General features: G+C 35.9%; 1 protein-coding gene across 1 annotated transcript in view; it reads left to right on the forward strand.

The window, feature by feature from the left end:
* The window catches only part of LOC137393299 (kinesin-like protein KIFC3), a 38,002-nt gene extending 11,323 nt beyond the window's left edge, over nt 1–26,679 (forward strand). Inside the window, exons 4-19 of the mRNA XM_068079785.1 lie at nt 434–501; nt 3,417–3,621; nt 5,230–5,459; nt 8,814–8,966; nt 10,022–10,168; nt 10,686–10,840; nt 13,053–13,197; nt 14,833–15,041; nt 17,848–18,029; nt 19,690–19,868; nt 20,540–20,645; nt 21,685–21,888; nt 22,498–22,671; nt 23,616–23,813; nt 24,598–24,776; nt 26,056–26,679. Of these exons, the coding sequence (XP_067935886.1) occupies nt 434–501; nt 3,417–3,621; nt 5,230–5,459; nt 8,814–8,966; nt 10,022–10,168; nt 10,686–10,840; nt 13,053–13,197; nt 14,833–15,041; nt 17,848–18,029; nt 19,690–19,868; nt 20,540–20,645; nt 21,685–21,888; nt 22,498–22,671; nt 23,616–23,813; nt 24,598–24,776; nt 26,056–26,130 (2,609 nt within the window). The 3' untranslated portion in view covers nt 26,131–26,679. The remainder of the gene's footprint in view (nt 1–433; nt 502–3,416; nt 3,622–5,229; nt 5,460–8,813; nt 8,967–10,021; nt 10,169–10,685; nt 10,841–13,052; nt 13,198–14,832; nt 15,042–17,847; nt 18,030–19,689; nt 19,869–20,539; nt 20,646–21,684; nt 21,889–22,497; nt 22,672–23,615; nt 23,814–24,597; nt 24,777–26,055) is intronic.
* The last annotated feature ends 729 nt before the right edge of the window (nt 26,680–27,408 follow it).

Raw genomic sequence — 27,408 nt, forward strand, 5'->3', positions numbered from 1 at the left:
TTAACAAAATTGTGTTTAGCTTACTAAACACACACATTTGAAATAAGTTTCAATCTTACACTATAATTAACTCTAATTTTGTCATCGTTTTTATGTTTTATTATCTTTCGGAATTGGCGCTTTTTGCCTATCTTTTGTTACCACTCTTAGCCGTCCTCTTCAAAAGTTTTTAAAAAGAGAAAAGACCGAGTGATGCTGGTCTCAAAACGCATCGAGAACTGTCTCATAGGCTCATGTCTCAAATATGTCTCGCATCTTAAGACAAAATAATGCTCCAAAGTCTGCTCGTATCACACAATTCTTGTAGCTTGGGGCACTTGTATCTCGAGTACTGACTATATAACATAAATGCTAGGGGAAACCTAGAAACCAAAGATTTATAATGATTTGAAAACATTAACTTTTTGTGTTCAACTAATCACTTATATTGCAGTCAAGTATCACGCTCAAAAAAGACAACTGAAGCACATGGAGCAGGAGAGGGAAGGTCTATTGCTCAAGGTATCTGTGCTGTTAGGTGACATTCTGTTTTAGGTTGAGTGGGTGAAGCTATAACCAGTTGCATTGAAATAGATTTTGAAAAGAGAAGTTGTGCAAACATGACTAAAACTTTGGTCTTGACAAGAAGTGGTCTTACTAGCATACTCATCGAAGCAGGGAGAAGGAATTTTATTTGTTAAACATAAGTTTTTGTACATTGTACACCTCTCCAATCTGTACATTATGCACCTCTCCGATCTGTATATTGTACATCTCTCCAATCTGTACATTGTACACCTCTCCAACATGTACATTGTACACCTCTCCAATCTGTACATTGTACACCTCTCCAATCTGTACATTGTACACCTCTCCAATCTGTACATTGTACACCTCTTTAATCTGTACATTGTACACCTCTCCAATCTGTACATTGTACACCTCTCCAATCGCTTCTGAGTTAACTTTTATTATCTCAACAAGATTCTACAAACTGTATAAAAATAGAGTTTGGCAGCAAAATGTTAGTTCTTAGTACCAACTCGCTACAAACCTGCTACTTCAATTAGAAAGCTCTAAATTCGCAAGGATGTTTCCCTAATCTTAAGTACAACACTGAACTGCATATACGTAGAAAACTACAGTAGTCTTCATTGATAGCAATTCTCAGACACACCTATGAACTTGCGCGTTCACCCATTGTTTTATTCTATTTTCTTTTCTAACGGCTGTTATTAGTTTTGTTCGGGTATTTAAAATAGCCAAGCTTTGGAATTCCATTATAAGCAAATGGGCTTGATTATTTGTTGTGATTGTAAGAGCTTAAATTGCTAATTACTTCAACAGTAGTGTAGTTTACAAGCTTGTCACGCAGCTCTTAAGGTAAAAGCTATTGTCACAACGTTCATTCATGCGTTGTTTTGAATGAATCTTAGCATACGCTAATCTGGCTAGTTATAGTTATACAATAGGTAGAACAAAGAGCTTAAATGCTGGCTTGATTCGAATTCACTAAGTTCTAAACCCAATCCATTTTTTTCAGATTCACCCATAATGTGATATAATTTTCATCTTACCTGAAGACTAAGACGTTTTGATGAATTTTGAGAATACTTTTCATGAACATTGTACGACGTAATAGCAGCCATTGTTATGGCGTATCGAAGTCCGTTTTCTAACTTTAAAGCTGTCCGGCTTTTTCTTTGAAACTTTCAAGGCAACACCATCAAAATAATTGATAACTGTATCCTGTTATGCTTTACTTAATGTAGTTCCTTGTTCGATTCTGTTTGAGACTTTCGTATTATTTATGAAAAAACGGTTTAATAAAAGTTCTGAGGCCGATGGCAATAATGTCGATCCCCTAGGGAAAGTGCAAAAATTATCGTTGCTTTGCCCGTAAAAGAAAAATGTAACGCTCTAAAATTCTGATGAGCTATTCAAAAAATACAGCGTCACTCTCTAATTAAACATCACCTCGAATAAAACACCACTATTATAGGGGAAGAGTTACAGCGCTGTGGCGTTCAAATAGAGGTTTTACGGTAGTTAAAATTCGGCATATCAAGCCGCTCATATTACCATTGAGAAGCATAGTGTACTTCAAAGATGCTAGCAGCCAATTCATGAGCTCCATCTGTTTGTCACCAAAGAACTATGGATAAATATCTGACCATCTACACTAGTACTGCTATCCGCTCGAATGTTTTCTACATATATGTCTAAGTAAAAAACACGCCCTAAAAGCTGTGTGCAATGTTTGCCTCTTTGAAAAAGAGTTATAAAGAAATTTTCTCCTGTTTTCACACCTTTGATTATTAAACACTGGCAGACATTAGAGAACTTGAGATGTGAACGTGACTGGCTTGACATGTAACTGTAAGGCGTTATATTCTTATAGTGCATTGTAACAATGTATCTATTCTAGACCTTTGTTAGAACCATGTTGCATAAGGTTAAAAGTAAAACCCTTTATTGGGTAAATATATTACCCAATAAAATGTTTGTTTGTCTACCCAATAGTTTCAGTGTCGTGCTGTCAATTCCAATATTTTTCGTCATCTATTGAATGTCTATTGAATGTCTATTGAATGTCAATAAAAATTAGAAACTGGATAATAGCAGTTTTATGTTTTATTTTTTATTGATTTACAAATTATTTAATTTCAAAAATGAATTGTTTTAAGTCAATTTGGTAAAAAAAGGATGTTAATCGAACAGTTTATGGTATAAAATATTGGTAAGATTATTTCATTAAAATTTTAGTGTGTATTTTATTAATCGCTTACTTGCATTTTCATTAAAAATAAAATGTAGCCCTTGAAAATTACCCTGTTTGATAGTGCATAGACCTTTTACAGAAATTGTTTTGTTAGTTGTGAAATTTTCAAGGACTAAATTAACTAAATGACAAGTAAAAGTTTCATTATGGATTATATTTGAACTTAATTAGTTTGAATTTAATTATTTGTATTTTAAAGCTTGTGAACAACTTTGACCTTGCTGAAGAGCATTAGTTACAGATCCGGTGACCTTGGAAGGTTATTGACCATGTTAAAAAGATTTCCATCATAAAATTATCTCAGTTACAAATTGTTTTGGTGGGAGAATGTCAATAGCACAGTAGTCATGCTGCTGTAGAAGCACCATTCATTTTCTCACCAAGTGAGGAAATGAATGATCTTGCTTTTACTGGTTAAATATCATTCAATCAATCTTTACAAATTCATTCAATTCAATCTTTACAAAGATTGCATTATATTACGTTCAATTTTTTCATATTTTAAACTTTCCTTGGTGTTAGCTTTAATAGGATTGAACGAGGATGATTCCAAACATAATTGTCTTGTTTAAAAAACATGTGCCTTCCACTCCACCATCTTATTCATACACAACATGTGTTTAACCAGTGGCTGCCATGCACTGTCTTTGTTTAGATCTCAAAGTTGAAGGAAAAGACCAAACTGCACGAGAGGCAGCTGCAGAAAGAAGAATCAGACAGAAAGAATCAATTAAACATTATGAAAAACACACACGAACAGGCATTTAGTGATAAAAATCGCACGATCCATCTCTATCAGACAATCGTCAGAGAACAGGAAGTTGAGCTTGATGAGCTTCGCAAACGAAGTCAATCTGAAGGTTTGCATCTTATTAAATAGAAAGTTATACCAGCTGCTTTGGCTGTAGAACTTTTAGTTACAACGTAAGTTGGTCTCTGAATATTTACACTGAATGATTTCTGTAAATCTTTGTTAGTCGATCGGGTTCAATATATGCTTAGTCAATGGTAAAGAAGAATTCACTTTTTTATAATTACGGATACCACTCATATTTTCAAGGTACATATGTTTTTACCTTTAATAATTGGGTATATACGAGAGGCGATCGTAAAGTTCCAGGAATTGTCTCAGTACACAAAAACCGTTAATCGTAATTACCTAATTTAAACTGTCCCCTTCAAAGTAATCGCCTGAGCTTGCTATGCACTTGTCCCAACTGTGTTTCCACTGATCCATGCAATGCTGGAAATCACTTTCCGTAAGGCTTCGGAGTTGTCTTGTCACATTTTCCTGAATAGTTGGTATGTCGTCAAATCTTTCACCTTTCATTGTCAATTTGATTTTGGGGAATAGGTAGAAGTCACATGGTGCTAAATCAAGTGAATAAGGGGGATGGTTAAGCACAGTCACCTTATTTTTTGCCAAATACTGACGTACCATCAATGAGGTGTGAGCGGGAGCATTGTCATGGTGTAGGCACCAATCATCTGAGAGCCACAAATCTCGACGTTTCCTTCTGATACTGTCTCTAAGTCTTATCAGAATGTCTTTGTACACATGCTGATTCACAGTTTGACCATGTGGCAGAAATTCAGAGTGTACCACACCTCTATTATGTCGAAAAATGTTATCAGCAGCGTTTTTACATTTGAGCGAGACATTCTAGCTTTTTTAGGCCTAGGAGAGCCAGGGGATTTCCATTGAGAACTTTGTGATTTGGTCTCTGGGTCATATCCATAGACCCAACTTTCATCCCCAGTCACAACTTTTGAAATAAAGTCAGGATCTTGTGTTAAAGCATCTTTTAGTTCGATACAACAGCTAACTCTTTTTTGCAGTTTGGGTACCATCTTTGCAGAGATCCTTCTCATGCCTAAATCTTCAGTGAGAATAAGATGACATGTACCATAAGAAAGCCCACTTTCTGCTGATATTTCCCGTATAGTCAATCGCCTATCTCCCATCACATGCTGCCTCACAAGGTCTATGGCAGTTGTGGTCCTTGAAGTTGCCGGTCTGCCCATGCAGTCATCATCTTTAGTACTTGTTCTTCCCTCTAAATCTTTTGTGCCATTCATAACAGGCTGTTTTCTTAAGGGCAGAGTCTCCATAAGCTGTCCGTAACATTTGGAGTGTCTCAGCACCGGACTTTCCAAGTTTTACACAAAATTTTACACAAACGCGTTGCTCTTCTACTTCATTCATTTTCGAAAATCCGACGAACGATAAAAAATGACCTTGACATTGCCTACTATAACTTCATTGCGGGTGCTCTGACAAGCGTAAAACTTTGGCTATGGGGAAATCCCGTGCTGCTTAGCAACATGGAACAATCAAAACAACTGCACATGGTCTTATATTTGACTAGGAAAATGATTCCGGGAACTTTATGATCACCCCTCGTACTGATTAATCATAAGGCTTCAGTAGCTTGTGAAATGAAATTTACAGTTAATATGCTTAATAGGTGTCGGCACATATGTGGAGGGATCAATATCAGAGAGGGGTGTGGCCATCACGCGACTGTCTACACAGCTCAACCATGTGACACAGGAGAAGAATGATATTCTTGCTCAATTTTTTAGCCAGCAGTCACTTATAAAGCAACAACAATTAGAGATAAAGGGTCTCATCAGGTGCAAATCAGAGAATTCAGACCTGCAAGTACAAACTTCGACGCTCAACAAGACTGTGGATGTATGTGCGTACAGCTGTCTATGTCTAGGCTATTAAAAATAAGTTGGAGGCAATATCTGTTAGAATGGACCTAGAGGCATGTTTTTCGTATTGTAGTATGCCCTGCATGAGCCAATATTCAATTGTCTATATACGAGCAGGATGGTGTGTGCTGTTCGTCTAATGAACATCGCATATGGAATTATTCTTCTGACTATAAAATAATTTTGATAAAGTTATTCATGCTCCCCAACATAGTTGATCTAGCCTCCCTATTTGTAGACTTGAGCCACAACATGATCCCTCTATCTACAGACCTGAGTCATAATATGACCTCTCTATCTACAGACCTGAGTCATAATATGACTTCTCTATCTACAGACCTGAGTCATAATATGACTTCTCTATCTGCAGACCTGAGTCATAATATGACTTCTCTATCTGCCGATCTGAGTCATAATATGACTTCTCTATCTATGGACCTGAGTCATAATATGACCTCTCTATCTACAGACCTGAGTCATAATATCACTTCTCTATCTGCCGATCTGAGTCATAATATGACTTCTCTATCTATGGACCTGAGTCATAATATGACCTCTCTATCTACAGACCTGAGTCATAATATGACTTCTCTATCTACAGACCTGAGTCATAATATGACTTCTTTATCTACAGACCTGAGTCATAATATGACTTCTCTATCTATAGACCTGAGTCATAATATGACTTCTCTATCTACAGACCTGAGTCATAATATGACCTCTCTATCTACAGACCTGAGTCATAATATGACTTCTCTATCTACAGACCTGAGTCATAATATGACTTCTTTATCTACAGACCTGAGTCATAATATGACTTCTCTATCTACAGACCTGAGTCATAATATGACTTCTCTATCTACAGACCTGAGTCATAATATGACATCTCTATCTGCATACCTGAGTCATAATATGACTTCTCTATCTGCATACCTGAGTCATAATATGACTTCTCTATCTGCAGACCTGAGTCATAATATGACCTCTCTATCTGCAGACCTGAGTCATAATATGACCTTTCTATCTATAGACCTGAGTCATAATATGACTTCTCTATCTACAGACCTGACTCATAATATGACTTCTCTATCTACAGACCTGAGTCATAATATGACCTTTCTATCTACAGACCTGAGTCATAATATGACTTCTCTATCTACAGACCTGAGTCATAATATGACTTCTCTATCTACAGACCTGAGTCATAATATGACTTCTCTATCTACAGACCTGAGTCATAATATGACCTTTCTATCTACAGACCTGAGTCATAATATGACTTCTCTATCTACAGACCTGTGTCATAATATGGTGTTAATTTCTTAATAGACTAGACATTAGGAGTTTTTATGTGTTGTCTTTTTAACAGACCTTCATTAAGAAATAAATTTAAATGTTTCCCGATTGCTGAGAACTTTACCAATTTCCTTTGTACAAAATATGATTAATAGGATTTGTATCAACAGTTATTAATTTCATCTCACCTTGAAAACTTCTTACAAAATTTTGAAAGAAAGTACCCATTTTAATATGTGCAGTGGTGATCACATTTGTGGGACCACTTGAAATGAACACCTTTTTTGTTGTTAATTTATATATTGTCAATTATAACAATATGCACATCAATGGAAAGCTCAGAACGTACTGGATAAGAATATTATGTAAAACTAACTGATATTTGCTTTATTAGTTTGATTTTGGCACAATATGGCATTTTCGACATGGAGCAGTAAAAAAATTCAAAACAATTTTTTCGTTAAATTTGTGGAAAACGCAACTTAATTTGACATACTTTTAGAACATAGCTTTATAAAAGTTAATTGGTGGTGTTTTTAAGTTCCCTTAGAGTATTTCTAGCATCCTAGTATTTTGTATGACACCATAAGCCTAGACTGACCCGATAGGATATAATGGGTGCCCATTAAACAGATTTTATAACTAGAGTGCACATTTGGTGGTAGACAGAATGTCTAGAAAATTTGCTTTTTAAATACATGTATGTATAGGGAGTTTATGCCATAAATGAAAAAAATATTATTATGAAATTACCAGGCAGTCCCATAAATGCGATCACCACTGTGGCACTTTTACAAATTGTTTGCTCTTTTTAGTAATGTACTTGCAATGCTCATGGAATGATGATTTATTGTAGTGTAAGCCTTTTCAAGTAGGTTCTTGTTCAATCGATACATAAAGGTTGACTTGCAACTAAATTCACTTTACAGTTATTTGGTATCAAAAGATTCACCATGTCTTACTCTGTTGTGTTGTAGGTGCCAAATATGTAGAAATATGATTACAAGCTCTTAAAAGCTCAAAAACGAAAAGCCGCTGTAGATTGGAATCTCTTTATTTCGATGACGTAGCCATGAAATTTGGCTAATGTCTTGTCACGTGGTGTTCTCGTGTGAATTGAAAGGCCAATAAAAAGCTCAATATAAAACTTATCATAGCACTAGTTTATGACAAACACTTCGGGTTTTACTGAAGACCCGTATCAAATATAGATGCTCGCTACTTTACAGTTTTGTTTCGGTTTGGTCTAATTGGCAAGTCGTAATCTGATCATGTGACCCAATACTTCGCCAATAATTTCTGCAGCACTTTTCAATTATCACAAGTGTCCAAAAGGCTCGTCATGATTATCAGACAATGATATGTACTCCTTCAAGATAAGGCTAAAAAATTAAACGAATTTTTACGGTAGGTTATAGGATATCACTGCTAAAAGTGACGGCATTGCGATGACGATAAAATAAACGCGTAAGAATAATAGACATGGTTTTATTGAATGTGTGAAGTATATTTGTGAAAATATTTTGACGAATAAGGTGTCATGAAAATGTAAACAGAAACCATCTCTCGCAACTGCGTCACATTTGAGCCATTTTGGAAAGAGAATACAAACTACGGCGGTCTCGTGTGGCTGCGATTTTCTGTTCGTTTTTTAGTTTTTAAGAGCGTGTAATCACCTTTCCACATATTTTGCACCTACAACACAACAGAGTAAGACATGGTGAATCTTTTCATATCAAATAACTGTAATGTGATTTTTGTTGCAAGTCAACCTTTAATGTAATGAAAGAAGTAGGAGGGGATTGTAACTGTAAGGGAGCATGACTCCAAGCCCAATATCTATGATGCAGTGTTTGTAAAGTTTGATTTCATTTTATAACTATAACTACTATAACTATAATTTTATTAATCTTGCTGCGATTTTAGTCTTTTTGTTCTAGTTTCTTCGTAAAAGAACTCTAAAGACTCTTATTATTGATACCGTCACTTTTAGAACTTGACATGAGCTTCTTCCACAACGATGTCTTATTTGTAGAACCTCAGCAAGCAAGCTGAGGGTGAGAAGAGGCTGATGCAGGAAGAGATAAATAAGTTAGAAGGGGAGCTAGAAAACCTCAAATTATCAAGCCAAAAGACGCCGAACAAGACAGTTGTTGCCAAACTAGAGGAGAGCAACACCAAGCTGCAGGTTTGATGGGCCAATTCTATTTGTTTTCCAATGTTGTTTTCCAATTGTTGGTGTTGTGTGTCCTCTGTTGGATCTTTGCAGATGGGAGACATTTAAATTTGTTTTCTGATTGAGCGTCTCTTAAAAACATAAAACATGAAAACTTGAATTGCTATTTTGTTAACAAATTTACACGTCGTATGTTTTCAGCCCTCTAGTTATCGAACTAATTTTGAGCTACACTAAGTTACTTATCTCAAAGGTTTTTAAATTGGAACTTTGCCATCACCTTATGTATGCCTAATTCTCGTCAGAAGGTTGTCCGAGCAATGGTATTTACTAATTGTAGTTGGCTGAATATGAAAGAACTTATTGTTTCCAGCGTAATCCTTCCCTTTAACTTAACAGCATTTTTGAGGCAGCATTTAGAGGCTGCGATATTTAAGATCCCTGAATTGATAAATAATGACAACTGCAAACAACATCATACAAAACTATGCTTGAAGCCCACTCTTTTGTGCAAATAAATACAAAGAATATCGTAGACCTTGCTTATTCAGAGCAAGCATAGACACATGGATCTTTATCTTATTCAGAGCAAGCATAGACACATGGATCTTTATCTTATTCAGAGCAAGCATAGACACATGGATCTTTATCTTATTCAGAGCAAGCATAGAATTATTCAGAACAAGCATACGCTTATTCAGAACAAGCATAGACACATGGATCTTTATCTTATTCAGAGCAAGCATAGACTTATTCAGAGCAAGCATAGACTTATTTAGATCAAGCATAGACTTATTCAGAGCAAGCATAGACTTATTCAGAGCAAGCATAGACTTATTCAGAGCAAGCATAGACTTATTCAGAGCAAGCATAAACTTATTCAGAGCAAGCATAGACTTATTCAGAGCAAGCATAGACTTATTCAGAGCAAGCATAGACACATGGATCTTTATCTTATTCTGAATAACTTTCATAATCTGTCTAGATCTTTTTTTTAATAAGTTTGATATTCTACAAGGTAGGACAACTCTGTATATACAGACCTGTAGATTTTGTTACTCATTCAGGACAAGCTACTAAGGAAGGAGGCTGAGTATGCAGAGATGGACCTCCAGCGGCGTCAGGATTTAAAAAGCCTGACTGAAGAATCTTCTGTAAAGGATGAAGTGATTCAAGATCTCAAGCAGCAACTTCTCAGACACAACTCACTTCCTGTATGTAGTTTTCAGTTAGCTCGTGCTCACGCATCTAGTTCTTTTCTATGTAATTAATCCTACTACTCAAGTGCAGCGAGTCTGTGCATCTTACTGTACAATGTTTATCTATTTTATGTATTTAGTTTGTAATATCGTTTTAGTATGTGGCGAGGTGAAGATTACATTTTCGTGTCTTTCCCTAGCTGTTTCTAGCTATTCAGCTTGCACCTACTCGGACACTTGCCGGGCATGTCATTTGCTATGCATATCACCTGCCACGCTTATGATCTGCCATACATATCACCGCTATACATTTTGCATATATTTACTGTCTCGTGTAGATGTATACCATTAGTTGTGGTGACTGCCGTTCCATCATACTCTGAAATAGGACAAATTTTCCAGGCGCTAGTCATAATAACCTTGTTTTTAACCAGTATTCTAGACAATGGGGTACCTGAATAACTTGTCAGTCTAAACAGCTGTCATATTATAGTCGCTTTTATCTTCATTTTATAATTACGGTTTTTTTCAGGCTGTCGAGAAGGTGGTTGAGGTACAGGTGGAGAGCGAGGCATCAAAATTGAAAGTCGCTGCCTTAGAGGCTGAAAAAAAACAGTTAACAGAATCCATAAGCAAGCTCAAACTAAACCATGAAAACAACTTGTCTACTCTCCAATCACAAAACAAGTTGGTATACTATCTGGTTTGGTTTCTATCTGGTCAAAGAGTTTATCATTTTCAATCATTTTTAGCTCGTCTAGGGGTTTTACTTCGCTTATCGCCTCACGGTTTTATTTTACGTGTTACATTCATGCCGCCTGGTTTTCTTCCTTTGAGCTTAGGTATTTCAAATTATAAATTTTTTCAATCAGTTGTCATAACTGGGCATCTTTCTTTCAGTAAACACTGGTTTTTATGCACTGCTCTTTATGCGCTCAGATTTGCAAATTTTTCAACTGTGTCCGAATTTCATAATTAAAATTGTGCTTCTTTACAAACCCATTGGGAAAAAGCTTTTTATCGTATAACTGAATGTATTCCGTGTATAAAATTTACTAAAAATTTAGTACAGTGTTATAAAAACCTGCAATATTTCCAGCCTATAACAATTTCTGTCATTGTTCCAGCAGAGCTTGGCGGCACATGAAGTTTGAAACCTGTTTGTTATGTTGTTTGCTCGTCTTGCGACAGAAATAAATTTTAAACATTTTTAGTTTCGTTGAAACTGATTTAATATTTGGTCAGAGAAGTTCTAGAATGTTGTCTCTATCTTTAAACATATATCATTTATTGGATTGGGGATTTTGGCCAGAACTTACTCCATTCACCAGTCTTTTGGAAATAGATAAAGTTTCATGAAGTTTAATAATTCAAAATGTTCTATTTGGAGTTCTACTTATGTTCATAGACACAATAAACGATTCAAATATTATAGTTTTGCATAGAGGGATCCTTTGAAGCTTCTTTAGCAACTACACCCTAGCAACCAGCTCTTTGCCAATAATCATTCCGACAGATTTTAAAACAAACTTCTGAACCTAAAATTATAAAAACAACTGCAAAGACAATTTAGTTGTTTCAATAGTTTTTAAATGGCATTTATAGTGTACCATAAATCTTCATCTCAGTCGGACCCTTGAACAGAAAATTCTCTTTAAAAGTTTGAGGTGCAGCTTATACAGGCAGTCTGAACGTTATATCTGTAAACTTCTTTCTACATTCGAGGTTAAGGTACTTTATAGAATGCAAAAATGCTAAAATTAATTTATTCAACCGGAATATTTAAAAAAATCTCCATTAATTGTAGTCATGTAATGAGGTCATTAGTCCTTGTCACTTCCATGCGACAAATCCAGCAGTTATTCCATTCATTGAGTTGCTTTTCGTTGAAGCCAAAAACTGCAGCAGCATTTTGGTTGTAGATTTTCAAGCTACATTATTAACAGCTTTGAATTAGAACGTGGCATCGTATTCTGTCTTTCTTTATGACATGGGTTAAAAAATGTGCTCACTAATTTTTCTTCTAAAATGTGCTCACTAACAGGTACATGTTCAGTGTGGTTTGCTGAAGGTGTAACACTTTCTTAACCAGGGTGAGAACACTCACTGGTCGATCGAATTAGTTAATACGGGTGTATGATGACTGAGACTTGGCGAATGGCTCACAAGGCTAAGGTTAAATTAAGTGTGTTAAAGGAATGGAAAAATGGCAGGTGCAGCTTATAAACGCTGCATTCCTGTAACTCAAAACAACCTTCCAACTTTAAAGTTTTGAGTGTTGCCTTCACATAGTGGCAGCTTATACACAAGGGTTTACGGTATTTAATAAAGCTTGGCTATGGTTTTCTGTATGTTAGAGATCTTCTGCTGTTGTGTTCTTTTCAAGAAGTGCATATTTTCTGTTCATTATTCTATATATGTAAATCTCGAAGTTTGTTTGTGATTTTGTGTGTCCAGCTACAGCTATTAAAATCTTGGGATGAAGAATCTGTTTCACAAAAGATTTGATTTCTGAACCTCCCGTTCACAAGGCAAATATATTACAAATTAAGCTACACAAGATTGATAGATTCATTAGGCCGATGTATGTCGCTATGTGGGTGAAAATGCATTATCGTTATTCGTTATGTCATTTATGCTTGCTCTCACGGCCCTTATTAGTAAGAGTCGTAGATAACAGCTTACTCAAACAAGCCATTGGCAGTGTGCCGGGCAACTACATTATCTGTTGCTGTTCATAAGCTGATTTTTAATACCCGTGCAACGCCGAACATTCTGCTAGTACTTGACTATAGTACAGCATAAATTTTTAGTCTTTTTCTCTTATGTCATGAATTCCCAAAATCCTGGTCAGCTCATTGCAGTTGTTCATCAATATATTAACTACGAACCTTTTTAGAGAATCACTTGACAAGTTACAAAAAGACCTGGCCAACTCTCGAAAGGAAATACAGGAGTTGAATTCTGTTTTCCAAAGTCAAAACGAAAAGGAGGCAGAGCTCAAGCAGTCACATCAATTGACAGTCAAACAATTGGAACAGCAGGTATGTGTGAGTAAATAAAGGACTTGAGGCAGCAGGTATGTATGAGTAAATAAAGGACTTGAGGCAGCAGGTATGTATGAGTAAATAATGGACTTAAGGCAGCAGGTATGTATGAGTAAATAATGGACTTAAGGCAGCAGGTATGTATGAGTAAATAATGGACTTAAGGCAGCAGGTATGTATGAGTAAATAATGGACTTAAGGCAGCAGGTATGTATGAGTAAATAATGGACTTAAGGCAGCAGGTATGTATGAGTAAATAATGGACTTAAGGCAGCAGGTATGTATGAGTAAATAATGGACTCAAGGCAGCAGGTATGTATGAGTAAATAATGGACTTAAGGCAGCAGGTATGTATGAGTAAATAATGGACTTAAGGCAGCAGGTATGTATGAGTAAATAAAGGACTTTTAGTGTATTTTCGATTTTAAGTACTTTTTTGCAAAGACTTTACACCAGACTAACTTAAACTGTACGAAATGGGTCACCTTTTTAGCTAATGAAATACAACAATGATACCCATTCGATTTGGATTGCTTATCACAGATAAATGATCTGTAAGGGTGTGGGTCCAGATGAAAGATCGTGGTTGCAACTCAGTGATTAGTTGCCCAGTAACTATCGATTTTAATGTTATTGATAGTTGATCCTCTATGAGAACAGCATTTACCGCCATTTGGTTTAAATTTCCGGCGCTATTGCAAGATTTGATTGGTTGATTCCATGTTGTACTTCATCAATAACGGCCATCAAAAATGGGCAAACATAGGTATGCAGCATTTTACCAATATTGTGTCGGCTACTGGAACAAAGCCATTTTTTCAACCGTTTTACGTTACGCCGAACAGACTTGGTCAGTGTGGAGGCAACTCCGATCAATTACCTTGGTATATTCGTGCTTCCAGTATTGCGTGTCTTCATTAATCATCTGACCGCTTACTAAAATCATGCAAAGATGAGGAAGTGATTCAACTTTTTGAATTCTTTTGAGAGTTGATTCAAGCCTACAATTATAATCTATGCTTCATACAACCATTTTTTCATATGGCGACCCACTATTAGAGTCGATAAAAAGTCTAACTGTTCCTAGATATCGATAATAGTTTTTAGTGTCGTACGACTGTCAATATCAACAGGATGATTCTTGAAATCATAGATGACATTTAGTTTCAAAACGGAATAAGTAAGAGCATATACATGTACCTTAAATAGAATTATCAAACTATTCTTCTGTGTCAATGATCTACATGTCTATGTGTTTAAGGTCCTTCTCAGTAACATATTAATATGTCTATATATTATTAAAAGATTTTCCTTGGTACGGATTTACATGGTTATGAGTCAGACTATATGTCGATGTTTTGAGTGATGTCCATGAATGATAATACTACATGCTGCAAAAGAATGTCTATAAGTGGCAGATCTATTTTGTACTAGGAGCTCATTAAAAGAATTGAAGACTACTTGAGGCTCACTTTTTCTTATCAAAGTTCTGGTTGGGGAGGAGGATTAAATTGCTCTCCCCGGATGTTTGCTAAAGAACTTGTAGCTTCCTTGCTAACTAAAAAAATTTGTTATCTTTCTCAGAAGTGATAGTCTGAGGATAAGCTATGGGCCATTTACCTTTTTACGCAGGTTAAAGATAAGAATTCAGAACTCAACAGCCTCAGACAAACGATGGCGGATAAGGTGGTGGAGTTGGAGAATTGCAGAGATGTCGATCTTGAGGAATTAGAGAATCGACTAAAACTTTCTATGGCAGATACAAGCAGTGAGAATGAGCGTCTGAGAAGGCAACTAGCCTCAGTTCTCCCTCAAGTTTCTTGGCTAAGGAATGAGTGTCGGTAGGCGTTGCTTTAACAGCTTCTGCATAAAGAATGAAAGAGTGACTATCCAAAATTAGTTCAAAGTATTGGTCATCGGTTTTTTTGGCATAAGAGTAAAATATGAGTGAATACTTGTCTCAACATACAAGTGATTGTCTCGACATACAAGTACTTGTCTCGACATACAAGTGATTGTCTCGACATACAAGTGATTGTCTCGACACACAAGTAATTGTCAATTTCAACATCTGAAGTTTCTCAGAGCTCCACTTTCCCTTAATCAGTAGCCATGTTTGCAGTTCTAAGTTTGTACAGTGTTCAAATAATATTAAACACTGTTCCATTCCTTCACATTCTGGCCCGTATTCCCTGGGGCGGCTGGCTGGCTGAGCCTCTCTAACTTTTTAAGATTTTTCGGCGGTCAAGTACAGTCAAACTCGAATAACTCGCCCTCGAATAAATGTAAAATTTTATCTCGAACACTTGGTTAACTCAAAAGGATTTGTTTGGTCCATTCCCAAGCGATGATAAATTGCTTTAGATAACTCGACCTCAACATCATTTACTCGAACAGTTATATGCCCAACGGCTACAGAGACGGTTTTAATCGTTGTAGAATATCACTTTATTCCAAGTCATGGAGATAAACATCAACTTTTAGGAGTTCTTAGGCGTCATTATTATCATCATCGGCAAAATATTCTTGTTAAGGATTTTTATAAAGGTTTGACATCCGCTTGCTAATGGCCCATCGAAAGCGTGGAAACCTTTGGACGAACTTAAAATCAAATCAGCAAAATTGATCTTTGTTGAAACGCTCAAAAGAAAAAACATGTTTTTTCAGAGCGTTTTAACTGCGGTCAAGTTTAGCATATTTTAATCTGAAAACGTCCTGGCAGTCACATTACCTGAAACAAACAAATCTCAAATACCGGTAATAAAAAAATAATTATACTTTTCGATAAAATTTTGTAAAACTTTACATTAGAGGCCCGGTTGAGGCCCTACATAAAAGGAACTTGTTGGGGGATTACACCGCTCCCTCTGAACCTCCAGATGTTCATAATTAGTTGCCTAACATTGGCCACCCCAACTTGCAACTAGGGAATACATGCCTGTTCACATTGTAGTTTTAAAATCGTGGATTCCGAGTGAAAGCAATGGCAGTGTTTAAAAAGGAATAAGGTAATACTTCTTTAGATGCCAAACGAGAAATTATTTATGAGGAACTCACAAACATTTTTGGATAATTCTTTTAAAACTTTCTACAATCATGAAAGTTTTCTAGTGAAAAAGGATGAACGTTATGCAGACCAGAAACAAGTGAAAGTAGACTATATATGATAATTAAAGATAAGATATAAGAAACTGTCGAATATTAAACTTAACAGATCCGTGTGAACTATATTACCTTGAAGCTTATATAGTCGATATTAGACTGACTCAGTATCTCTATCATCATCTCTACCTACACCCCGCTCGTTTCCTCTATCATCACGACTATATCTCAATCTGCATGTCTTTAACCCTTTCACTGCTATCCATGTACAAATTTAGTTTTTAGCCTACTGCTAGCCATTTTACTACAATTGTCAATTTTGCAGCATGATATGTATACACTGTTTTCAATTTCAAAAACTCTAGAATATTTTTGTTACATATTTTATGTTGCCAACATGTTAATGAACAAAACTATCCAAAAAATTTGATGTAGCTAAATATTATACATTACTAAAGTTATGTGAAGCTGTAATTTAAAAATGACATGATGTTTGGTACACCAGTCAACTTTCAATGATATGAATATATTACACGTTTGTTTCTTTGCTCTAGAATTTATGTAGCTAACATGTTTAGAGTATAAACAATAAAAACTAACATAGTATTGCCTTGAATAGTGCTAAAGCTATGTTTAGTAATAATAAGCAACGGATATTTTACAAATTTGACACTTTATAAAATAATCAATTGTAATTGATTATTTATAATTGATTAACAAGTGATTGAATTAACAAAATTAACAAACAACGCCTGGATTTTCCTGCACATATTTGTCTGAAACAACTTATTTACATGCATGGTTTAATTGAATGCGGGAAGTATATTTGTGAAAATATTTTAACGAATGAGGTAGCATGAAAGTGTAAACAGAAGCACATCGTGTTCAACTATGTCCCATTTGAGCCGTTTTGGAAAAGGATTCCAACCTAAGGCGTTATTGTGATGGCTGCGATTAAATGTTCGCTTTTGAGAGCTTGTAATCACATTTCCACATATTTTGCACAACACAGTAGAGTAAGACATGGGGAATCTTTTGATATCAAATAACTGTAATGTGAATTTTGTTGCAAGGAAACCTTTAACATAAATTAGAATTAAATTGGCAGAAACCTTTTTTATTTTTCATTATTTTATGTATTTTTTACATGTTTATACATATGTTTATACATAGTTCTATATAACGCATAAGTTTATTATTGTATATAATTGCCTGAATTAGGTATTGTGAAGTATTTGAGTTGTAGATCAAATTATGGTTCATGAGAAAAATATACATTCAAGTGTTGTTGAATTTAAATTGTAAAAAATGCATCAAAGTGTAATTATTTTCTTTTCTCTCACTCACATTAGGCGAAATATATATATTTCAGTAACTAGAGCATTTTATTAATAGTAGTACTCTCAGCTTGTAATTCTAGCATTACTATTTTAGTTGTCGTGATTTAGTTGTAGTTTTGTGTTATAAATCTTTCTATTGAGTTTATTGAAAGCTTTAGTAAGTTAGTTTTTTTCCTTTTATGATCAAATAACCCCTCACTTGTAGTCAGCTGCATAAACTTTGTCAGGAGCTGGAGCAGCTGCATCTGGCCCAGAGTACCTCGGTGAGCGAACAGGTGACACAGGCTATCAGGGATGTAAGTGAACATAATAAAGATCTTGTCAGAAAATACCGGAAAGAGATGGCGCTAAGAAAAAAATATCACAACGAGCTCGTTGAGCTGAAAGGTGAGGATACGGAACAATATATAGCATTTGAAGGAGTGACAACGACAAAGTCTAAGCGCATTGTAAAAACTGTTACAGGGCAGACAACTTTAACACAAGTTAAAATGTAAACAAAATTAGAATTGAGTTTTGTGTAACTTAAGATTAAAACTTATTTTTACATGTGTGTGTGTGTAGTCAGAGTGTACTGCATCTCATATATTGCCATCAGGTCTTTCTCACACCGCCGTTAGCCTCTATCATCTCTTTCAAAGTTAAGAACTTCATACAGTACTGTGCATAATAATGTCACACGCTACTGCAAATCATTACCACTAGCTAGGTATTTGTTACTTTGTGATCGTAGCTGGTAAACTAGAACAATTATAAACATGCTTTTCTATTGTAATGTCAAGTTTTTCGGTGTTTCCAAGAGAGTTGTAATAGATTAATTCTATGACTAATTTATATTTACTGTACTTTTCAGCACTTTAAACCCTAAAATATTGAAAAAAAATCAATTGTGTGTAGACTGAGTTTTGAGATCTGTTGTGTGCATTGGTAGGTGCTCTACGGTCACAGCTCCTCATCCCATTTCTCTAAAAGCAATGAAAACTCATGCTAACTATAGAACAGTAGTGTGCTGCTTATAGCTATTTACTGGTCTAAGAAATCACTAAAGTTACATCGATAAAGCGACATGCTTAAGAGGGTTAGTTTAAGCTGCAGGCAGCGGCGTGCAAGTTATGGCACCATACGCGGGTGGGGTGGGTTGTGGACACATGGGCCAAGATAGAGCTAGCCTTAATTTTTAGAGCTTTCGAAAATGTCAGCATCAATGTTGAACCCTAACCAGCCAGTGCATTTAGCTTAAATAATGAGGAGGATCTTAAAATGTTAGACTCTGAAATAGCTTGGTTGTTTAATTAAGATACAGAGGATGAAAACTGAAGGTTTTGCGGATGAAAAATGAATATTTTATTTAGTAAAGTTAGCTGACTGTTTTGCCATTGTTGTTTTTTATATGTTTTAAAATGTGTCATATTGGTTAAGTACATAAATAGGTATATATATATATCAGTATACTTTAACCCATTCTTAAAGATAAGTTGACTATGTACTCTCCTTACGTGATAGAAGTGCAATTATTAAAAAATTTGTGATCCACTGAGATTGCGAAAGGTCAGGTAACAAAAGATCACTGCAGAAGAATATGATATTTTGTACCGGTGCGCTGTCGCCTCGCCAATTACCAAGAACTACTGGTATAAGCAGCAGTTTATATAAAGTACCGCAGGAGAAGGCTGGAAGCTAAGATATATTGGTACTGCAATAAAACCTACAGCCCTAGACTTTTAAGGAATTGACAGCGGAAGTGTCACTTTAGTTAATTTTAAGATATCAGGGCCAAATATAGAATCAGCGCTTGTGTAGTACACCTGGGAGAGGATCAAGGCTGATTTAAGATTAATATCTGACTGCTGACTATGTTAGTCTCAAGTATTTCTGATGGTCCTGTTCATTTCAGTTTTGATCCAATAGAGTCAACATTATTTCTTGCCATCAGTCTAGTGACTAGACTGATGGCAGGAAATAATGCTGACTCCACATGTGTTGCGATGATTATGTACTTGGAACGATTTCTCCTTGGCTTACGTCCGTATGTTCACTTTCTTTAAAGGGAACATCCGAGTTTTCTGTCGAGTGAGACCGGTTATCAAAGAAGATGGGGCATCCCCTCACACAGTTCTGTCCGCCCATCCTGACGATGAAGATGTGCTCATGGTTGAAAATAGCAAGGGTAGGAGTCAGTCCTTTGAAATGGATCGACTTTTCACTCCTAGTGTCTCGCAACAGCAGGTGAGTCAGCATTCTATTCTTGCTTTATTCTGCGATTTTAGGTTGTGACCAGTTAAACAATTTGTTGTCAAAAAGTTTAGGCATTTTAATAATGTAAGTGTATTCTCAAGATGTCGCAAAACATTTGAAGCGAGTTTAAAAAATTCATGATTTTTATCACTTTGAAATTTCTAAATTATGTAAATTAATTATATTTAGTAGCCATAATTGTTTCATTTTAATGGTCTGATGAATCTCTAGGCAGCTCATAGCTTCAAATGTTGCTTATAAATAGCTAATACTTTCTATAACATAGTATGTACATATCATTTATATTTTAAATAAATATATACTAACTTCAAATAAAAGCAGTAGACCAGGTAAAGCAGTTACCTGGTCTACCGCTCTTACCAGTATTGACACGTATAGTCATGTGGCTAGGTAAATAGTTTTACTTACGGAACATTTTTCATTTCAAACTGGCTGTTAAAAGGTTGTTGTCATATTACCAATTTAATAGTTTTATTATTGTCTTTTTTGGTTTATAAGCAGGCACAAGTTATCTAAAGACGAACTAGCACTTTTGATTATACTCTTGATTATAAGATTTTGAATAGGCTCTATTGATACCTTGGCTTCAGTGAGATAAGTATCGTTTCAAATGGGTGGTAGACGGTTATTTTTTACTGCAGGTGTTCAAAGATGTACAGGCATTGGTCACTAGCTGTGTGGATGGCTACCACGTATGTATATTCGCCTATGGACAAACAGGTTCCGGCAAAACACACACTATGGAAGGTTGGTTCACTCTTGACAAGCTTTCTTCCTTCAGTTATGACCATATTTCTTCCTTCAATTGTTACTCATACCTTTTCCATCAAAATTTATGGCTATATTTTTTTATGAAAAAGCTTAAAGGTTGACTTGCAACAAAATTCACATTACATTTATTTGGTATCAAAAGATTCATCATGTCTTACTCTGTTGGGTTGTAGGTGCCAAATATGTGGGAATACGATTACAAGCTCTTAAAAGCTAAAAAACGAACAGTTAATCGCAGCCACGCGAGTCCGCCGCAGTTTGGATTCTTTTTCCAAAACGGCTCAAATGGGACGTAGTTGTTACAAGATGGTTTCTGTTTACACTTTCATGCAACCTCATTCGCCGAAACATTTTCACAAATATACTTCACACTTTCAATAAACCCATGTCTATTGTTTTTACGCATCTATTTTATCGTCATTGTAATGCTGTCACTTTTATCAGCACTGATATCTTATAACTTACAGTAAAATTTTGTTAAATTTTTTAACCTTAGCCCGAAGGAGTATATATCATTGTCTGATAGATAATCATGACGAGCCTGTTGGTCACCTGTGATAATCGAAAAGCGCTGTAGAAATTATTTGCGAAGTATTAGGTCACATGATCAGATTACGACTTGACAATTAGATCAAGCCGAAACAAAACTGTAAAGTAGCGAGCATCTATATTTGATTCGGGGTCTTCGGTAAAACCCGAAGTGTTTGTCATAAACTAGTGTTACGATAAGTTTTATATTGAGCTTTTTATTGGCCTTTCAATTCACGTGAGAACATCACGTGACAAGACAATAACCAAATGTAATGAATACGTCAGAGAAATAAACAGATTCCAATCTACGGCGGCTTTTCGTTTGTGAGCTTTTAAGAGCTTGTAATCACATTTCCACATATTTGGCACCTACAACAGACTAAAACATGGTGAAACTTTTGATAATAACTAACTGTAATGTGATTTTTGTAGCAAGTTAACCTTTAAATATGTTTTTTCAGACTTGTGAATTTTATTTTTCAAGGTAGGAAAAGTGATCCGGGCATCAACCAACGAGCTCTGATTCAATTATTTGAGGAAGCCGAGGAGAGATCAAAAGATTGGACATACGACATCCAAGTAGCTGTCATTGAAATTTACAATGAGAGTGTTAGGGACTTGCTCAGTAGTGACCCGAGTGACAAACTAGATATCAAGCACAATCAGGAAGGACATCTGCATGTACCTGGTTTGTATGTCTATGGGTAGCGGAAGAAATGTGTTAGTGTTGACGCTAAAAAGCTATGCAATTAAAAATTACTTCTCACATCTATAAGTGCTTACTAAGATTTGTTGTTTCTCTTGAAATTTTTCAGTTGCTTGTTTTTGAAAATTACAACTTCCACAAGATTACATCATGTAGAAGTTGAAAGGATTTAACTTCCACACGATGTAATCTTTTCTTTCAACCTCCATCTACTTGTATTTTCTTGGAGAGACAAGCAGACACAGCGCCTATTGTAAAGAATGTCAAAAAATATTTACATTGACAGTTTTTGACACATTGCAGGCTGTGTGATTTGAGGGGATATTTTAACCATCAGATAGTACTTCAGAGTGAAGCCCATAATGTGTGGTTAGTTAGCTTTGTTTTTAAAGGGGAAAACTTAACTTAAAGTGAATTCTCAAGCTTACATATGTTGCCATACAGTAATAAAGCATAAATGTTTCAGAAACAGATAAGTATTTTTTCTCATTTATGCCAAAGAATGCGCACAGCTGTATTAGCATGCTGTTATGTGGGGAAACTTGTCGACCTGAGTAATCGGGCGAGCAAACATTTGAGCTAGCTTTGCAGGTCTGTCTTGGGTTGGAGTGAGCAACGTGGAGGATGTAAACAGGACATTCAGTGTTGGCCACAGAAACAGAGCGACAGCGAGTACAAACATGAATGAACATTCATCACGGTCTCACGCGCTGCTTTGTGTAGAGGTCACTGGCATTAACCGAACTACCGGGGCCAAAACCTTTGGTACGTTTTTACTATTCTTTCACTAGTTATAATATATTGGGTGAAATAGGCTTGGTTTCGACTAGCCTGGACGCAAGACTAAATAAAACCGTATCTGTAACTTGACTGATTTTATTTAATACTTAAATGATTTTTGTTAGCGGGAGTTTGATGCAAATTTTATTTCGTTCAAGTAACTAAAGCCTAAAAGTTTGCAATCGAACAGTGTTTGATCATTCCTAATTTGGTTCAGCTAGGAGCAATGGAAGTCAGTGTCTTATTGAATGACATATCTTTAGCGAATGCAATATTCAGTTTATTTCTTAGAATAAGAAATCGCTTGGACAACATTTATTCTTTAGTTAGGTTCCGGCTTTTGTTGCAGCTCATTGTAAACTTCAGTTGCTGCGGCCAAGATTTGTGATCTTACTATGTTTGACTTCAGTTGCTGAGATTATTTGTCATTAAAGGTGCTCACTGGTTTTATCAGTTTTGAACAAATCCTTTAGATTTTTTGTTTGCTTCTATTATGTTAAATGTTTATTATGTTAAGCGTAATTATTTTACGTAATGTAATTATTAGGGTATCAGCCCAGCAGCAGATTTTTTCAAATCAGCTAACAATAACAGTTATATAGCTTACCATACAGGAATAAAATTTCGTGCTAAAATGTTGTAGTAGAGAAGTAGAGAGAGAATTTACAATCAGCTTCTTCGCTGAGACGTATGCCAATTGCATCGGTAGATGCTGATACAGAATTGTAGTTTGTACTATAAGTCTGCGATTTGTAGTTGCGATACAGTCGGGGTTCAGTTTCTGATCATAAATTTCATCCACTTCATTTTTGTATGGTTTATTTTTAGGAACTCGTGGCTTTGCTGACAGGCAAGAGAGTGTTACAACCAGCCAGAAAGAAGTTATTGTTTATGTCTAGCCAACTGAATCAAATCCTCTTTTTTTTCAGGAAAGCTCAATCTCGTTGACCTCGCTGGCTCAGAAAGGGTGAGCAAATCGGGTGCGGATGGAGCTCGTCTTAAGGAGACTCAGGCTATTAACAAAAGTCTTTCTGCACTCGGGGATGTGATAGCAGCTTTGAGGAGCAAGCAGACCTTCGTTCCATACCGGAATAGCAAGCTCACTTACCTCCTGCAAGACTCTCTAGGTCGGTTGTATGGTGTCGCTTTTCAGGCTATTGCCTCTCGGGCTAACTTTATTCTTTGATGTAAATTAGGATCTACTTTCCATGTTAAATTCGACCAATACAGCGTTGACTAGGCTTCATCGGCTAGCTTGCTGCAAAATTTGACTAACAACATTTCTTTAATATATGAGAAGTTCAGAAGTGGCCAAACATGATCATCTTGCTTGCTGATTGGCTATTAGGTTAGGAAGCATTTCCTGATTGGTCGTTAGGTTAGGGAGCTTTTCCTGATTGGTCATCAGCTGAAGGTACTTGTCCTGATAGGTTGTTAGGTGAGGATACTTGTCATCATTAATAGAAGTCAGTCTCATATTCTCGTGTTGGAATATGGTAATAACATTCAGATTTCAACCACATACTCCTCTCAAAGCTTATTGAGACGTTTTGGCCTAAAGAATAGCTTGTCATGCTATCTCAATTCACAATAGGTGTTTGTTATGATCACTCCAAAGAGGTGTGTGTACGAAATCTAAAATCATCTGAATATTCAGACATATTCAGTCAGCTGGCACCCCGTCTCTGTTCTTTGCTGGTGTTTTTGCTTTCTTGCTACACTTAGGCAAACCTTTTGGAAAGATTGCCTCAACAAGCCTGAAAATATTTTTTGTCTCAACATTCTTTAGGTTGTGCAATAAAAATATTTTGAGAGAAATGCGTTGTTTTGACATCTAATAATGCTATCAGCTAGAGGAGTATCTGTGAAATGATGGCTAATCAAATAACCTTTCATCTTTCGATGTTTCAGGAGGTGACTCTAAGGTGCTAATGATAGTGCAGGTTGCTCCTGTGGAGTACCATGTCAGCGAAACGCTTTGCTCTCTCAATTTTGCTCAACGAGTCAAGTCTGTAGAACTCGGCATGGCCAATAAAAAGGTGGAGAATGCTGAAATCTCAGCTCTCAAAGGAAGATTGGCGCAATACGAGGTACTTCAGCTATTATTCGTTGACTGGTATTGTTAGATTGGTTACAGTTTTCCAGTCGCTATAGGCTAGTCTGTGGATAGGCTATTTGGGGCTCTCTGATTACTCTCTATTTATTGGTTGTTCTTTCTGATGAGCCTGTAAGATGCATGTAAATATGTACAATTACACTTTTCAGGAAAGCTCATAGGAAGTAATTTTTGTATATTTTAAACCATTTTACTAATATTTATTTATACTTTACATCGCTCCCACAACTTTTAATCGTTGTTCATTTACTGTATATGCTCCCGTATATGTTCACGTATATGTTCCCGTATATGTTCCCGTATATGTTCCCGTATATGTTCCCGTATATGTTCCCGTATATGTTCCCGTATATGTTCCCGTATATGTTCCCGTATATGTTCCCGTATATGTTCCCGTATATGTTCCCGTATATGTTCCCGTATATGTTCCCGTATATGTTCCCGTATATGTTCCCGTATATGCTCCCGTATATGTTCCCGTATATGTTCCCGTATATGTTCCCGTATATGTTCCCGTATATGTTCCCGTATATGTTCCCGTATATGTTCCCGTATATGTTCCCGTATATGTTCCCGTATATGCTGCCGTATATGCTCCCGTATATGCTCCCGTATATGTTCCCGTATATGCTGCCGTATATGCTGCCGTATATGCTGTGTATTACCGTCCGAAAACTGCCCTAAATAATGTATGCTGAGAACAAACTTACATATAAGCCGACCCTCAAATACTATGGTATGTTTTGTATTATCAGAGCAATCATAAATGTGGCCACATGATTGATGAACTAATGACAACGAAAGCAATGTACTTACTCAGTAGATATTTACACTTGTGAGGTACAATTAAGATTCCATTCCATTAAGTTACAAGCTATTACAATCATTACGCGTACAAGCTAAAGCCTGATTTGAGAATAATTTCTGAACTGTTGATTCAGCTGGTGTGGTAGTATATGCTGTAGTGTAGTTTACAAAAAGTATTGCATTTAAACTTGTTCACTAACTGGAAGCCACAAGAGACTAAATGGCAGTTCTGTAATAAACCAACTTGGAGTTGTCTTCTAATGCATTTAAACTATCTAATAGCTTATCATGTCAGCCAGCTATATATAGGCCTATTCTATTTTATCACATTACTTATCATTGCATTGGAGTGAACATGAGCAAAACTTATGAGCCACTCATTTGTTTTTACAAATTCAAGGAGCGGATGCATAAATCTTCATATCTATTTTTATTTATCTATTCAGGGTTCTTCACCGTTATCAACACCTACAAAGTCGGGCACTCCTCAAGGCACCCCATTAAGGCGAAAGTTGCAATAGCTGTACATGTATTGGAAATTTGAAATTTTGATATAGGTTTTGAAGTTGTCCACTCTCACATAGGTGTATTTCTATTAGCAATCTCATGAATGATTGAACGTTTGTTGACCAATGACTGTTATATTCGAAATACTCTAGAAATGAATTTCAATGACATTATTTATACAAAATCATCTAGTTTTGCCATAACAATAAATATTTTTAATGACTAACATTACATATTGCATTATTCTTCTCTTTTTAATGTAAATTGAAGGACCTACATGTATATTCTGTGACTATTATGTTATTAATAATATCAACATAGCAATGTGTAACTTTGATTACTTTGATTAGAGGTAATTTTAATTTATGGTTAGAGTTCTGCATGGGGGACAGAGGGATGACTCCGAATCTGAGTTTTTCACGCCGGGAACTTTTACTAAAATAATCAGCCACTGATCAGTCTTAATCAAACTCATTTTGAGTGCCCAATTGAAGCGTGCATTTTGTTGGACAAATATCTTTAGCGAACACAATTATTTATTTTCTTATGAAATGAAACAAATAAAATCACACAACCGTAAGACAGAAAGTAACAAACTATGTTTATTTTCTGTGGTTGATTTTTACTCATTTGGCTTTCATTGAAACTGGTTGAGATATGCTCTTTGGAATTTTCAGCTTGTGTTGAGACCAACCTCTAACTACAAAAGAGGTTACTTTTGTGATATGACACTTTGTAGGTGTAAATGCTGTTTTAACTTGCTTTACCTCGCATTTTAGGGTAGTTCATTCTCTAATTTGGAAAATTTTGGGTGAACACTTGATTTACTCACAAGACTACTATAATGGTAGTAATTTTACACAAACTAGCAGGTTATGACTTTAATTTGTCGGAATATCATATTAATGGTGACAGATTTATCTTTTGCTGCAAGGATTACACCATTGTGGTCTTCATAAGTAGGCAGTGGGAATTTTTCAAGGCGGTACAATTCTCATTACTGCTTTCAGTAACGGTTGTACTATGCAACACATTAAATGTTTATTTAGTATTGCATCACCATCTTTTATAATACAGCCTCAATGCCAGTAGTCTGGTTTACTAGAAAAAAGACTTGTAGCTTCCCTTATCTATAAGTAAGGAGCTCAATGTAACCCATCCTAACAACAAGGTGGCATAGGTGAGAAAAATGGACACAATGACGCTCATATTAATTAGATGTGCAACACTAATTTTAAAAAAGAGCGAAATACCCTAAATCAACCATCGATAGTCCTAAACAACCAGTCAAT

Source organism: Watersipora subatra, chromosome 4 (assembly GCF_963576615.1).
Source record: "Watersipora subatra chromosome 4, tzWatSuba1.1, whole genome shotgun sequence".
NCBI lineage: Eukaryota > Metazoa > Bryozoa > Gymnolaemata > Cheilostomatida > Watersiporidae > Watersipora > Watersipora subatra.